The sequence below is a fragment of the Pinus tabuliformis genome, chromosome 7, assembly GCF_031772625.1.
Source record: "Pinus tabuliformis cultivar Carrire ecotype Pingquan chromosome 7, CPIR1, whole genome shotgun sequence".
Taxonomy (NCBI): Eukaryota; Viridiplantae; Streptophyta; class Pinopsida; order Pinales; family Pinaceae; genus Pinus; species Pinus tabuliformis.
Window position 1 is genome coordinate 118164240 of NC_142293.1, and position 16649 is coordinate 118180888.

Genomic DNA, 16649 nt, shown 5'->3' on the forward strand with positions numbered 1-16649 from the left:
TTTAATTTCTTATTCTCCTTATGTTGTGCACGAGACTGTTCAAGCACTTCCCAATTTCTGTATGCATAGTTGAGCCATAATGACTTCTGTTGCTGAAATGCCTTTCCTTGTGAGAGCTCATATTCTGTCTTCCATGTGTCACTTAGTTTTTGAAAACTGGAAGTTTGTGCGTAAGCATTGCTGACACAGGAAGGTTCAGTCTGTGTATACATAGTTGTAAAAGACTTTGGTACTGGTTTCTGTTCTGTAACAACTTGGGTAGGCTGGGGTGGTTTTGTTTCTTCCTCTAAAATTCTTGAAGACCCTGCTGGTTCTTGTGTAACAACAGGGTGTTCCTTTTTTACTATAACAGGACTGGCTCCAGACAACGGGACTTCAACTATCTTATATCCTGCTCGAGTATAGATATCACCACATTCACTGCACATGTATTCACTGTATTGATCCTTTTCTGCACTCTTTTCAGCTGCAGATGCTACCTGAGCTAACATGTACAGATTGAGTTCCTTTTTATAGGTTTCCCTAGCCATTGTTAACTCTTGCTGATAAGCCTTAATTTTTGATTTCAAAAACTCATTTTCTTCCTGTAGGGAGGCTAAAGTAACCAGGGCTTCTGTAGTTGCAGGTTCCAATGGAGGAGAGAATTGTTGTTCGGCATCAACTTCATCATTTGCATCCACAACAGGTGGTTCTTGTGTATCACTTGTTGGGTCAGTGGCTGGTTCTTGTGTATCAGCCACATCTAGGGCATCTTCTTTTTGATCTCCAACAGGTGGTTCTTGTGTATCACCTGTTGGGTCAGTGGCTGGTTCTTGTGTATCAGCCACATCTAGGTCATCTTCTTTTTGTTCTCCAACAGGTGGTTCTTGTGTGGCACCTGTTGGGTCAGTGGATGGTTCTTGTGTAACAGCCACATACCCTATATCGTCTTGGGTGTTTACTTTAGATGTATCGACAGCTGGTTCTTGTGGAGCAGCTGCCTTTGTTGAAAAAAATGATGTCACAAAATCGTGAACGCTCTACATTTCGGCACCTGAGGGTGAGGAAGGTGAAGGTTCAGGGCTAGGTGGGATACGGGGATTTAGAATGATAGGTGGGGTATTTGGGATAATGGCCTCAATTGCTGCAGACGACCTTGTTCGTTGCCGTGGTAGGGAATCAGGAAAGTGATGAGGGTATTGTCATCCGAATCATCGGTGGGGATATGGACTATGGGAGTGGTTGGTTCGGCTTTGTTAAGGGGTGGGGTTTGCCGTAGATTTTTAGTGCTCAATTGGGGTGTTTCTGCTGCTGGTTGCTGATTTTCGGCAGCTTGCTAGGGGTTTTCCTTGGATTGCTGGGAATTTTCTTCGTCTTGCTGAGGATTTTTCTCAGCTTGCTGAGGGGGGTTATTGAGGGGAGGTGGATTGTGCAGGGTAAAGCCTCTATTTATTAAGAGCTGGACCAAATGATGGTGCGTGAGGCAGAGGAGTTGGTGCCTTGCGTTCACGGTATAGTGTTCCATATTTTTTAGACAGCCAAGCAGATAATAGGGCATATTTATTAGACGACCATGCCACAAATGATTTAATAAAACAAAGTCGTGTTGGTAGACTACCTGATAACGACCCTCGTAGGTCAAATAATGCTTAACAAATTCTGCAACCTTTGGCCATGGTGGTGGTAGTGATCGAAGTGCAACACCCTTGCCTTTGATTTCAACGTGCTCCCCTGGTAACAGAAAATCTTGCTGTGTATTGAGAATGAGGTGTTTCGTGTTGAACCAGCGAGTACCATTGGTTGGAAGTCCTGAAACCTGCATTATGTCCTCCTCTGTTACTGGAATTCGCACCCCTTGGACAGTGGATTATCCTTCCCTCAAATTGCATGCAAATTGTAGAACCTGCTGTGAATCAAAATCCGGAAGTCTTTTGAAGTAATCCACCCATCTTGCTTGTAGAAGGATTTGGTATGCCTCTTGGTAGAGTTCCAGTAATTCCATCGAGCCAAGTTCATGTCTAACAACATCTCCTCCCATACTTACTGGTTCAGACAAAATACAAAGTGCAGAGCCGAGTTGCCGAGGTCGAAACAGAGCAGAACATTACAAATGAAATTATGACATGATAAGGTATAGACGAGGTGGCTTAGATACTACCGCGAGAAATAGAGATGGTGGTGATTGGTGTGTCATGTAATGATTACAATATTTCGGTAATCCCCCAACTGTGGCTAAATGATATGGTTGGTGGTACGACGCTTTCAACAGTCGTATCAATTATCTCCTCATTAACTACAATTTAATATTCACACTTAAACACGTATACCTTTAAATTTACCTTTAGTTGTTGCACCGAAAAGTATTATCTCATCCTTAATAGGTCGATGATTATTATAGAAAGGGTCTGTAAAGTATGAGGGTTTTTATACAAAAGGTTTTCATTATTCACATAAGTAGTAGTGAAGGAACATAATTATCAGGATGAATGGCTGATTCTTTTAATGAAGAATGATATGTTTCTACCGGAGTAATAGTTCATTCTCGGGAACAAAAATGGGGAAATTGGTACTTTTTAGGAAAAATGGAAAAGATTGGTGTTTAAGCACTAGGATTTGGTGTTTCAGCAACGGGAAATGGTGGAGAAAAATGTAAGAGGGAATGAATTATGATATGAAGTGACATGGCAATGCTTCCCAAGCTGCAAATTAGTTCTTCATATATTGGAATTTTTCTTCTCAGCCACCCTCCAAAGCTAAGATCTGCAAAATAATTGATTGTAACATGGCAACCCTTGACAGGGATTATTAGTTAAGAAATCTAATCTAAAAATAAATACATAAACAGAAAATTAAGTGCATTGAGGGATAGCAGGTTCCCCCAAAAAGGCATAGTGTATGTCTGTCATGCAAGTAGCTTTGAAATCCTCTTTAGAAATAGGCTGTTGATACAAACAGAGTCGATACCCATTCACTAATAATGGTGTTCTATAATCGTCAATTGTTAGGAGTCTAACTGTTCCATTTGGAAAAACAGTATCTACTTCATAAGGTCCTAGCCACCTTGTTCTTAATTTACCTTGAAAATTTTCAAAACGGGAGTCATACAGTAGAGCCCAATTACCTTTTTGGAACTGCTTATGCTTAATAGTTTTTTCATGCCACCTGGTTCTTTGTTGTTGTATCATGGTTGTTTGATGGATGGCATCCAACTGCTTTTCATCCAATTCCTGAAGCTGCTGCAACCTAGCTATCTGTGCATCAGTCAAGTCAAGGTTAACAGATAAAGCAGTCCTTAAGGTTTTGATTTCAAATTCCACAGGAAAAACAACACTTTTACCATAAACTAATTCATAAGGTGAAAAACCCGTAGTGTTCCTCCAAGTAGTTCTGTAAGCCCATAATGCTTCACGGAACCTTTGAAACCAGTCCCTTCTATTTTCCTTTACTGTTTTTGTTAAAATGGCTTCTATGACTTTATTCGTACTTTCCACCTACCCATTTGCCTGGGGGTGATAAGGTGTAGTCATTTTATGCTTAATGTGATATTTCTGGAGTGTATCTTTGAAGCCATGAGAGTTAAAAGGAGGTCCTCCATTTGTAACTAGCTCTCTAGGCAAACCAAACCTAACAAATATTTCTTCAAATAAAAAAGTTAACACTGATTCTTCATTAGCTTTGATGAGTGCCTTAGCTTCTACCCATTTGGTCATATAATCTGTGCAAACCAGTATATAAACTCTTTGATTGGATGGAGGATTGATGGGACCTATAAAATCTAGCGCCCATCTTTCAAAAGGTTCAAGTATTACCTGGGGGTTGAGTGGCATTTCATCCCTGTGATTAGGCTGGCCCATTCTCTGACAGCTATCACAAGCCCTAACATATTTCTTTGCGTCCTTGAAAAGTGAGGGCCAATAATAACCCATTCTAAGAACTTTTTGTGTTGTTCTTTATCTGCAAAATGCCCTCCACAAGGGCCATCGTGACAAGCCTTCAAGATATCATAAACTTCATCTTCTCTAATGCATCTCCGAATTTCCTGATCGAGTCCTGTGTGAAAAAGACACCCGCTTATCCACCTGTACCTAGCACTTTGCTGAACGATCTTTCTTTTCTCTCTATGCGATAGGTGTGATGGTAGTTTCCCTGCAACTAAGTAATTGGCAATGTCTGCATATCAAGGTGAGTGAGCAGATACTGCAAATAAATATTCGTCAGGAAAAGAATCATCTACTGGAATATTTTCATCAGTTTTTAACCGAGAAAGGAAATCAACAACTACATTTTCTTTACCTGGTCGATCTACAATTGTGATATCAAATTCTTGTAATAATAATAACCATCTGGTAACTCAAGCATTTGTAATTGATTTGTTCATTAAATATTTAATGGCCGAGTGATCAGTATGAACAAAAGTAGTATAACTGGTAATATAATGTTGAAACTTATTAATAGCATAAATGACTGCTAAGAATTCTTTCTCGGTAACTGTATAATTAAGTTCAGCAGGGGTCATATTTTTACTAATAAAATAGATAGCATAGGGAAGATTGTTTTCTTCTTGACCCAAGACAGCTCCAATTGCAGTATCTAAAGCATCAGAGGATATATGAAAGGGGAGTGCCCAGTCAGGTCCTCTTAAAGTGGGAGCTGTAGACAGTTGATGTTTAAGTTCATTAAATGCTTTTTGACAACCATCAGTCCACTTAAATTCAACATTTTTCATAAGTAACACAAACAAAGTGGAAGCTATTTAAAAAAAATCCTTGATAAATCTTCTATAATATCCAACATGTCCTAAAAAACTTCTTACATCAGTTTGTGTTTTAGGGATAGGAAGAGTCTGAATTACTTGTACTTTAGTCGGATCAACTTGAATTCCTAGGAATGAGATGAAGTGTCCCAATACAATACCTTGATTCTTCATCATATGGCATTTTTCAGTACTTAAGGCAAGATGTGCTGTTATACATCGTTTAAGTACTTTTTCAAGGTTTTGTAATGCATCTTCAAAAGTCACACCATAAGGAGTAAAGTCATCCATAAATATCTCTAAGGAATCATTAAGCATATCAGAAAAAATCCCTATCACTGCTCTTTGAAATGTTGCTGGGGCATTACATAATCTAAATGGAAGAACTCTATAGGCAAAAGTCCCCCATGGACTAGTAAAAGTGGTCTTGTCCTGATCTTGGGGTGCAATCTTGATCTGATTATATCCACTAAATCCATCCAAGAAGGAAAATAATCTCTTACCCGCCAAATTGTCTAGTACCTGATCAATAAATGGTAAGGGGAAATGGTCTTTCTGAGTGGCCTTATTTAGAGCTCTATAATCTACACGCACTCTCCATTTCCCATTTTTCTTGGGTACAATTACTAATGGTGAAACCCATTCACTATCAGATATAGGATATATAAATCCTGCATTCAACAATTTTTGAAGTTCTTCCTTCACAATTTCCCTTAAATTGGGATTCATTCGTCGTTGGGGTTGACAGACTGGGAGAGATCCTTCTTTAATATAAATATGATGAGTACATAATTCAGGAGAGATTCCCTTCATATCTGTGTAATCCCATGCGAATGCTTCTTTATTCTCACGGAGTAGCTTCATTAACTGTTGTGTTTCAACATCTGTTAGGTTAGGGTTTATATTTAATGTTTTGCCAGGATTGATTTCTACTGTTATACTTTTGGAGGAGATACCAGCTGATGTCTGAGATAAATCTTCAGTTCTAAGGTTTTGCTGGGATTCAGATTCCAAGATTGTAGTCAAGTGATCATGTATTTCAGAGTTAACCGAAGAAGGTTTAGAAACAAAGTTGCTAATTAATTCATCTTCAGTTGAATCTTTAAAAGTTAAAGCTTGTCCGACAATCAAGATGGGTTGGGTCTCATCATCCTCATAATCTAACCATACAGAGTTATCATTATTAATCATAGGTGTAGCATGAGGGTAAAGAGTAAGTTGTTTGGTTTCACATCCATTAGAAATGGTCATTGAACCTGATCTACAGCTGATGAAGGCATCTGCTATAGCCAGCCAAGGTCTCCCTAAAATCAATGGATGACCCCCCAACTTTGTTTTGGTCTATAATACAACAAAATCAGCTGGGTAGTTCCAAGATTCGACTGAAATTATCAGGTCTTCAATGACTCCTTCATGTTTGATCGTGGAGCGATCAACTAGCACTAGAATGGTTGGGGTTTCCCTAATTACATTCTTTAACTGTAATAACTGTGTGGTTTCAAGTGTCATGATGTTTATTGCATCACCTAGATCTACTAGAACTCTAGAAACAAAAGTCGTTCCAACCTACACTGTGACCGTAGGATGACCAGGGTCACTATATTTCACAGGGGAGTTTTTTTCTGACATTAGAGCAGCTAGATCACCCATCACATGAACTGTGAGGGGATCTTTAGCTTTTCGTCCAGGTTTCTTAATACAAATATCTCTAACAGTTCTAGCATAAATTGGTACATCTCTCAGTGCTTGTAAGAGTGGAATTTTAACATATAAGTTCTACAGTTCTCCTAAAAGATTAAAAGCAGGTGGCTCAAGTGTTTTGGTAAGAGCCAAACGTTTAGGGAATGGTGGCTCTACTGCTTCAGCAATCTTATTAGAGGATGATTCAACTGTTTCAGCATTCTTATTAGAGGATGATTCAACTGTTTCAGCATTGTTATTAGATGACTTTTCTTTTCCAGTTTCTTCTCTATCAGAATCAGAAGAAGTAATGTCATCAATAATGGGTTCAGCTATTCTCCCAGAGCGTAAATGAATATCATTACATTGCATAGGGGAAACAGGTTGGTTTTGAATATCAATTACCTAGAGAGCTTTATTGTTATTTGGGTTGGGGTTAGGTTGTACAGGCAACTGGGGTCTCATTGTCTGATTATTGGGTGGAGCATTTGATGGTAAGGAGAGAGATTGCTGATACTGAGGAAATTGGTTTGGAAATGGGATCTGTTGAGCTGTCCAATTTGGGTTCCATTGATTAAAATAGGATTGCTGTAGAGCCCAGGGATTCCATATCGTAGGATCAACAAAAGGAGGATTTGGTTGCTGCACGGGTGGGAAATTCATTTGATTAAAGGGTGGGTACTGCATTTGATTGAAGGGCGGGTAATTTTCTTGAAAAAGAGGATGATTATTCCAAAGATTAAATGGCATGTTAGAATTCGTACCTTGTCCTCGTGGTTGCCATTGCCTCCTCTGTGTCAGCAGGTACACTGCTTCAGCTTCTTCTTCAGTTGGCTGTAGTGCTGCTTTTATTCCTGGCAAAGAAGGGCATTGTTGAGTCTCATGGTCCTTTTCACAAATAGTGCAAATTGGTACCTTGTCCAGTGGGCATTCCCTTAGTGGGTGTTTTCTCTTGCATTTAGAGCAGAAAATAGCCAGAGCATCTTCTGCTTCTGCCTGCTTCTCTTTAACCTGCAAGGTATCAAATTGTGAAGCAAAAGAGCTTAACATTTCAGTTTTAAATTCTTCAAGTAAGTTACCTATTTCGGCCCGTGTTGCTCCTCCGCTTGCTGATTTCTGGACTCTTGAGTATGTACTATCTTTGCTTTTTGGTCTGCTTGCTGCTCCTCTTGAACATCTCTTACAGAGGTTGACAATCTCATCATATGATTCCTTAGATATATCCCCTTTTCCAAGCATATTCAACATATCTAAACAATCATCTCGTACCCCTTTTAGCAGTATTGACTTAAGAATATCCTTACTCATATCCGAATGATCAGATTGCTGCAAATTATACTGTAGCATTTCCACGAAGTCCTCCAGGCTTTCGTCCTCCTTCTAAACCATCTTAAATAATTCCTCCTTCCTTTCTCTTGTTCGGCAATAATCTTGGTATTTGGCCAGAAATTTCTCCTTCATCTGGTCCCATGTTGTAATCACATGAGCTCCCAAGCTCATAAACCATCTTAGTGCATTCCCTTTTAATGTAGATGGAAACAAATTCAATTTCTGAGCAGCATTAACATAGTCATAGCTTCTACACAATATATGAAATTCAAAAATAAACTCATCAGGATCTTCTGAGGATAAACCATGAAAATTGGGTAATGCTGAAAGTGGTATATTCTTCATAGGAGTTGCTCCTCTGGGGAGTTCCCCAATAGGGAATTCCAGGCTGGAGAGAGAGTTCTCTCCCCTTCCTTCTACTCTGCGACCTCCACTGAAAATTCCTTCATTGTTATCCTCCATTGGTTGTTTTCCTGATGCGCTTGCCCAGTCTTCGGTGTTCTCTATTGGACTTTCAATGTCTTGCACTAGTTCCTCCACTTTAGTCTCCTCTATTGGCTCCTCGATATTTTCTACTGGTCCTTCGACTTCTTCCACCGGTTCCTCAGTATATTCTGATGGTTCTATAACCCTCTCCGGTCCCACTACTTCCTCTGTCTGATAGTCTGTTTGGAAAGAGTGTTGGGTCTGTGGCCTTCAAGAGCTTAACCTCTCGGATGTCTCAGCTTTTGAAATAATATCGTCAATGAAAGTTTTTCTTCCTACTCCTTTACCCTTGCCGCCTGTAAGTTTAGCCTTCCTGCGTCCTCTCATGCATCCTGCATCTCTAAAAGAAAAAATCTTCAGTCCCCTTCCCTGGCAACGGCACCAAAATGTTGGTCACTTTAATTGTTTATTAATTAAACAGTCGAGTGCCACATAAATTGTCAACCCGGGAAAGTCTGATTATTTCAAAGGTGACTACGTACTGTATGTACTCGATTTTAATAGCATTAAAAGCTGTAGTATAAACAATTAATTCTCTATTAAATCCTTACTCTGTGTTACAACAGTTATAGTCTATTGTAGGAATGGAATAAAAACAGATAATTAATTAAAGAGAATAAATCTGCAAAAGGGAAGTGATGGCTGTCCTGTAACAAAGGATCAGGACCCTATCCCCAGAGTAAGGACATTCAACACCTGCCTCTGTTATCCAGTCGCCAATATACTGTAAATCCTAGTCACCAGTGAGGCACTCATATACAACATCAATCAATTAAAAGGAAAACAGAGTCTCAGCAAAAGTAAAATATCATTAGAAGCAGTACTCGTGAGTAAGGTATAAATAGAAATCACACACAACACACAACCGAAAGAAGATGGGTGAATCTTGTGATGAAGGTGGGCCCTGTCCTTCTCACAAGATTCCCCAGGACATGGAACCTAAGATGAAATACTCAAAACAGAACTTTATTCATCTGTCAATATACCATATTACAAGAAAGATTCAGTCTCGTCCTTTCTCTATAATTCCTGTGTTACATCTTGTTCATCCTCTCTTCACACATATCCTCTCTAATGTAGATGTCTCCTCTATAAAGAGGAGACATCTATTACAAAAAGTTTTCATTTTACATTCTAATTCGACCCTTTGTACCGAAAATAGGGAAATCAGTTCCCGTTAACAGAATTCTGTTACAGTAATGTGGATCATGATTGTTACGACCAATGTAATAATCGATTGGATTCCTTTGCTGTTGCAGATCTGATACGAAAATTTCAACTGTCTCCTCGAAGTTCGCATGCTGTCCTTGTTGTTTCAGCTTCGAGGTTCGTGCTGTTCTTGCTATTTCAGCTTCGAGGTCCGTGTTGTTTCCGCTGTTTCAGCAACTGCAAAATATGGTCTTGCCAGCTTTAGGCAGTTTCAACAATTGTTCAGCAACTTAGTCAACTTCAAGGATCAATTATAAAGATAGCATGATTATGTGTTGAATAATTAAACATATAGCAATGAGGAGAGTTACTGTATACCTTTGGAATGATTAAGTCAAAACACTAGCAAAGGCTTTCAACTATGGGTTGAGGAGGGTAATATTATGGTAAAATATAAGGTCAAAAATAGACAATATGGGGTCCTAACAAGGAAGATTCGCGCCCAGAGGGAGAGGGCGAGGAAGAGATGTTAGGTGTTATGCCTGTGGAGAATGGGGACACATGTCATGGGACTGTCCTCATAACAATTCGACAAGCTAAAGGGGTGCAAATGTGGTTGAGGCAAAGCCAGAACCACCTCGACTTGTGGAGAAAGATGAACCCCCGGAACAAGGTGAATCACTACTATTTAGAAGAAGTTTTCTTAGAGTAGAAAAGGAGGCTAGAGAACCTGCGCAAAGAAAGAACTTGTTCAAAACCAGATGTAAATCAAAGGGTAAGTGCTGTAAGGTCATAATTGACAGTGGGAGCACTAACAATATTGTGTCCACAAAGATGGTTGATAAGCTTGGGTTAGCAAGGACAGTACATCCTACACCCTACAGAGTGTCTTGGTTACAAAAGGGCCATCAAGTCATTATGACAGAGCAATGTAATGTGGAAATGCAGATTAGTACATACAAAGACGTAAGCCTATGTGACATAATGCCCATGGATGTATGTCATATATTATTGGGGAGACCATGGCAATTTCACCAGAAAGTGATTCATGATGGGAGAAGGAACACATATACCATAGAGAAGGATGGAAACAAGCACACATTATTTCCATTGAAGAATGATGTTGATAAAGGATTGCCTGAAAACAATATCATTTTGATAAGTGGTAAAGAATTGCTACAGGAGGTTGACAAAAGCGAGGAATTGCACTTCACTATTGTAGGGAGGCCCAAGGTAACCTTAACTTCCACAAATTTAGATGATTTGCCTGAAGGAGTTAAAGTTTTATTAGATGAATTTGCTGATATCATTGTGGATGAATTGCCGAATACCTTACCACCGATTAGAAATATTAGCCATCACATCGATTTAATACTAGGGGCAAGCTTACAAAATAAAAATGTGTATAGGTTAACGTCCTCAGGAAAACATATAGGTTGCAAGGCAAGTACAGGAACTAATGGACAAGGGGTTGATCAGAGAGAGTCTGAGCCCGTGTGCTGTACCAACAGTACTCAGTCTGAATAAGGGAGGAGAATGACGCATCTACACAGATTCCAGAGCTATCAACAAGATAAAAATAAGGTACAGATTTCCTTTGCCTAGAATGAATGATTTAATGGGTTGTTTAAGTGGATCTAGATACTTTACTAAGATATATTTGAAGAGCAGGTATCATTAGATAAGGATTCGGGAAGGCGATGAATGGAAAACCGCCTTCAAAACAAATAGTGGACTGTATGAGTGGTTAGTGATGCCTTCTGGGCTCACTAATGCACCCAACACATTCATGAGACTAAAGAACGAGGTCTTGAAGGAGTATGCAGGTAAACTTGTCATTGTTTACCTTGATGATATTCTGATTTTTAGCCAAAGTAAAGAGGAGCATTTAGAACATCTTAAGTTGGTCTTGAGAACTCTACAGAAGGAGAAACTACTAATAAATTTGAAGAAGTGTAGTTTCATGAAGGAGGAGCTAGTGTACTTAGGATTTGTAGTTTCTAAAGAGGGCTTGAAGATGGATTCAGAGAAGGTACAAGCAATCCGGAATTGGCCTACTCCCAGAAGCATATTTGAGGTAAGAAGCTTCCATGGACTTGCTAGTTTTTACAGAAAGTTTATAAGAGGGTTTAGTCAAGTTTGTGCACCAATCCTTGAGACAATCAAGGAGGTCAATCAACCATTTTGATGGATAGAAGCAGCGGACAGAAACTTTAATTTGCTGAAGAAGAAGATAACAGAAGAGCCAATTCTAGCATTGCCTAATTTTGAGAAAGTCTTTCAAGTAGAAACAGATGCAAGTGGGGTAGCAATTGGTGCAGTTCTAAGCCAGGAGCAAAGGCCAATAGCATATTTCAATGAGAAACTGAATGATGCAAAGAAGAAATATTCTTCTTATGACAAGGAGTTTTATGCTATTGTGCAGGCATTGAAAAAGTGGAGGCATTACTTGCTGCCTAAAGAATTCATCTTATATTCAGACAATCACACTTTACAATTTATTAATAACCAACCAAAGCTAAATCAGAAGCATGCCAAATGGGTGGAATTTTTGCAAAGTTTCACTTTTGTAATAAAGCATAAGAGTGGTAAGTCTAATAAAGTAGCAGATGCATTGAGCATGGTAAAGTTTATTTTGCAAGAGTTTAAAGTGGGTATTGTAGGTTTTGAGATAGAGATGTTCAAGGATGATGAGAATTTTAGAGACATCTACACAATAGGTCAGAATCCAATGAGCCATAATAGAAGTCAGTGGATGGACTACCTCATTCAAGGAGGCCTATTATTTAAAAGCAACAAGTTATGTATTCCCAAATGTTCCATGAGGGAGAACATAATCAAGGAGAAACATAGTGGAGGGTTATCTGGTCAATTTGGACAAGATAAAACCTTCGCTCAGGTGAATGCTTTTTATTACTGGCCTAAAATGCAAACTGATGTTAAAAATTTTGTTGAGAAATGCGGGATATGCCAGCATGCCAAAGGAAGGAGTCATAATACTGGATTGTATCAACCATTGCCCATACCAGATCGACCGTGGGATGCAGTTAGCATGGAATTTGTTCTGGGTTTACCAAAAACTCAGAGAGGAAACGATTCTATCTATGTTGTAGTAGATAGGTTTTCTACAATGGTACATTTTATTGCTTGTAGGAAAACTAGTGATGCAACCCACATAGCTAATTTATTCTTTTCAGAGATTGTAAGATTACATGGTTTACCTGTAAGCATTGTATCTGACCGTGATACCAAGTTCGTAGGGCATTTTTGCAGGACACTTTGGAAGAAACTGAGAACTAACCTCAGTTTTAGTTCAATATATTGTTAGAAAAATATATATATTACGGAGCAATCGAACACATAAAATATTGCATAAATATAAACACAGAAAACGCACAAAACAAGAGAGACACAGATATACGTGGTTTACCCAGTTTGGGCTACATCCACCCCGAACAGCCAGTCCTTCCTTTCTATTATCCAGCAAAATGAAGAGACACAACCTACAAAAAATCCGCTGTAATATCCTCTGTTTTCTCTCACAGTCTCACCTCTCTGTTTCTCGCTCACAGAATACACATCTATATCTTAGCCTCAAATACAATGCCCTCATACAAAGAAAGGGGGTTGCCTTCTAGGGAAAAAAACCCTAAACTAAACATAAGTTCTACCGTTAGATCATCTGCCTAATGAACGGCCTAGATTGACTAGAAATTACTATACTTTTACAAGGCAATTTTACATTTGTTTTTAGCCTCGGGGGCGCTGCCCCCAAGCCCCTGCCGAGGGACCGCTGGCCCCCAGACCCCCGCGGGGGGGACAAGTCCCCCCCGCACCTCCCCATGTGGAGGGTTGTACAAACTTCCCGGGGTATACATTTGGCTGAAACAAAGACCTCTGAACAATCATGCTCCACACACAACACATACCATCCTCAGACAGATGGACAAAATAAAGTAGTGAATAGGAGCTTTGGGAATAGATTAAGGAGTTTAGTATATCAGAATCCAAAAAAGTGGGATTTGGCGTTAGCTCAAGTTGAATTCGCTTACAATGATACACCAAACTGAAGCACTGGAATGCGTCCATTTCAAATTTTTTTGGAATGCATCTGAGAGGAGTATATGAGCTCAGAGATTTGGGAAAATAGGTAGCCAGGAGTGCAAGTGCTGAATATTTTGCTGAACAAATGCAGAGATTACAGGAAGAAGTCAAAGGCAAATTGCAGGAGAACAACAACAAATACAAGCAGAGAGCAGACCTGAAAAGAAGAGAGAAAGAGTTTCAAGTGGGAGACTTAGTGATCGTGCATTTGAGGGAAGAGAGATTTCCTACTAAAACTTATAACAAGCTGAAAATGAAGAAGATAGAACCCTATAAAATTAAAAGGAAATTTTCAGCTAATGCATATGAGATTGAGTTACCAGAAGGGATTGGCATATCCCCCATTTTTAATGTTGCAGACTTATATCCATTCAGAGAGGCATAAATAGAGTTGCAGAAAGAAGAGATAGGCGATGAAGTTCAAATCATGAACTGGGAGGAACAGGTACCAAAAGCAGTCAAGAAATAAGTTGAAGCCATCTTGGATCAAAGAGTATCCAAGAAAACTAGAGGGCAAACATATTTCCAGTATCTAGTTAAGTGGAAGGAGCAGCCAGTGTAAGGTTCCAGTTGGTTGACAGCAGCTGAACTATAGAAATACGGAGTAAGTCCTAACAGCTTGAAGAACAAGTCTTTTCTTCCCCGGGAGTCTGATGCAGGAGCATCGTGTTGGGTGTGGAGCCTAATTATCTTCTATATTCAAACGTATCGCCACATTGGACCCCAGTTCGAAATGGGCCGCCGCCCGTAAAATATTTGCTGCAGGGGGGGTCCAGGGGAGGCGGCTGCGACCTTTGGGAGCTCCCCCCTGGCGAGGGGTTTCAGGGGCAGTGCCCCCGAAGCTAAAAACAACTGTAAAATTGCCTTGTAAAAGTATAGTAATTTCTAGTCAATCTGGGCCGTTCATTAGGCGGATGATCTGACAATAGAACTTATGTTTAGTTTAGGTTTTTTTGCCCTAGAAGGCAACCCCTCTCTTTGTATGAGGGCATTATATTTGAGGCTGTGTGATAGATGTGTATTCTGTGAGTGGGAAATAGAGAGGTGAGACTGTGAGAGAAAACAGAGGATATTACAGCGGATCTGCTGTAGGTTGTGTCTCTTCATTTTGCTGGATAATAGAAAGGAAGGACTAGCTGTTCGGGGTGGATGTAGCCCAAACTGGGTGAACCACATATATCTGTGTCTCTCTTGTTTTATGCGCTTTCTGTGTTTATATTTCTGCAATATTTTATGTGTTCCATTGCTCCATAATATATAATTTTCTAACAACTGGTATCAGAGCCGAAGGTCTATTTGGCTGATAAACTCACAGGAAAGAAGGGTTCCTGGTTCGAGTGGGAGCAATGGTGGAAGATGGTAAGTTTAGGGTCAAGAAATTTAACGGCCAAAACTTCTCACTGTGGAAGATGCAGATGGAAGATTATCTGTATCAGAAAGATCTATACCTACAATTGGGTAGAAAATCAAAGATGCCGACGGGTATGACAGAAGAAGAATGGAACCTTCTCGATAGAAAGGCACTTGGAAAAATACGGTTGTGCCTTGCTGCGTCAGTCGCCTTCAACATTTCGAAGGAAACCACGATAGACGGTTTGATTCAGGCGTTGTCTAAACTATATGAAAAACCCTCGGCCTCAAACAAGGTATTTCTTATGAAACGGTTATTTAATATGAAGATGTCGGAAGGTGGATCTGTTGCAGACCATTTAAATGATTTTAATACAGTTACAAGTCAGTTAAGTTCTGCAGGGGTAAAATTTGATGATGAAGTTAGAGCTCTGTTATTCTTGTGCTCATTACCAGAAAGTTGGAATGGTTTGGTAATGGCCATTAGTAACTCCGTTTCTGGATCTAGTACTTTAAAGTTTGATGATGTTTTCAGTGCTATCCTTAGCGAGGAAATGCAACGGAAAAGCTCCGGTGAGACATTGGGAAATTCTTTGAGTGCAGAGTCTAGAGGAAGAAAAATGGAAAGAGGAAAGAGCTCAGGATATCGTAGTAAATCAAGGAAAGGCAGATCCAAGTCCAGATTAGGGATAGTGTGCTGGAAATGTGGAAAGAAAGGACACCTAAAGAAAGAATGTAGATCTCGGAAGGGAAAAGAAGGAGATGCACAACAAGAAAACAATCATGAAGCAAATGTGACAGATGAGGTGTTACAAGATGCTTTGATTCTTTCTTTCGAAAATATTACCGATTCCTGGGTGGTAGATTCAGGGGCTTCATTCCATGCCACACCTGATAAGAGATACTTTCATGACTATGTTCAAGGAGATTTTGGACAAGTTCGTATGGGTGATGATAAACCCTGTAAAATCATTGGAATGGGTAAGGTTCTTGTAAAACAACAGAATGGAAACCAATGGCTATTAAAGGAGGTAAGGCATGTTCCGGATCTAAAGAAAAATCTGATTTCAACAGGGTAGTTAGGCGGTGAAGGTTGTGTGACAACTTTCACAGATAAGGCTTGGAAGGTCACCAAAGGATCCCTGGTAATAACAAAAGGCGAAAAGGTTGGTACATTGTATTTATGCAATGGTATTTCTAACTCTGTTAATGCTTTAACTTCCAAAGGAGCAGATGCAACATTATGGCATCATAGGCTCGGACACATGAGTGAAAAGGGGATGAAGATTCTTCACTCAAGGAATTTGTTGCCGGGTTTGAAGAATGTTGATTTGGACTTCTGTGAGAATTGCATTTATGGAAAACAGAAGAGAGTCAGATTTCTCAGAGTTGGGAAGGAAAAGAAGAATGAAAAATTAGAGCTTGTGCATACAGTTGTATGGGGACCTGCTCAGGTATCATCTCTCGGAGGCTCTTGTTATTATGTTACTTTTATTGATGATGCAACTAGAAAAACTTGGATTTATTGTATTAAGAATAAATCTGATGTATTTGATACTTTCAAGAAATGGAAAGCTTTGGTTGAGATTGAGACAGGAGAGAAATTGAAGTGTCTTAGATCAGACAATGGGGGTGAATATTGCAGCAAAGTGTTTGATAGGTACTGTCCAAAGCATGGAATTCGTAGAGAGAAGACAGTTCCAAGAACACCACAAGAAAATGGTGTGTCAGAAAGGATGAACAGAACAATCATGGAGCGTGCAAGGTGCATGAGATTGCATGCAGGATTGCCTTTACAGTTTTAGTCAGATGCTGTAGG

At 39.6% G+C, this 16649-nt stretch overlaps 1 protein-coding gene across 1 annotated transcript; it reads left to right on the forward strand.

Annotated features, from left to right (window-relative positions):
• The first annotated feature begins 10294 nt into the window (after positions 1–10294).
• On the forward strand, positions 10295–10903 carry LOC149246008 (uncharacterized). Its single transcript, XM_089439518.1, has one exon. It carries the CDS (start codon positions 10295–10297, stop codon positions 10901–10903), a length of 609 nt encoding a protein of 202 aa, XP_089295644.1.
• Positions 10904–16649: the final 5746 nt, after the last annotated feature.

Bases quoted from the DNA above. Each gene is read 5' to 3' on its own strand.
- LOC149246008 (XM_089439518.1), top strand. From the start codon at position 10,295: ATGACAGAGCAATGTAATGTGGAAATGCAGATTAGTACATACAAAGAC.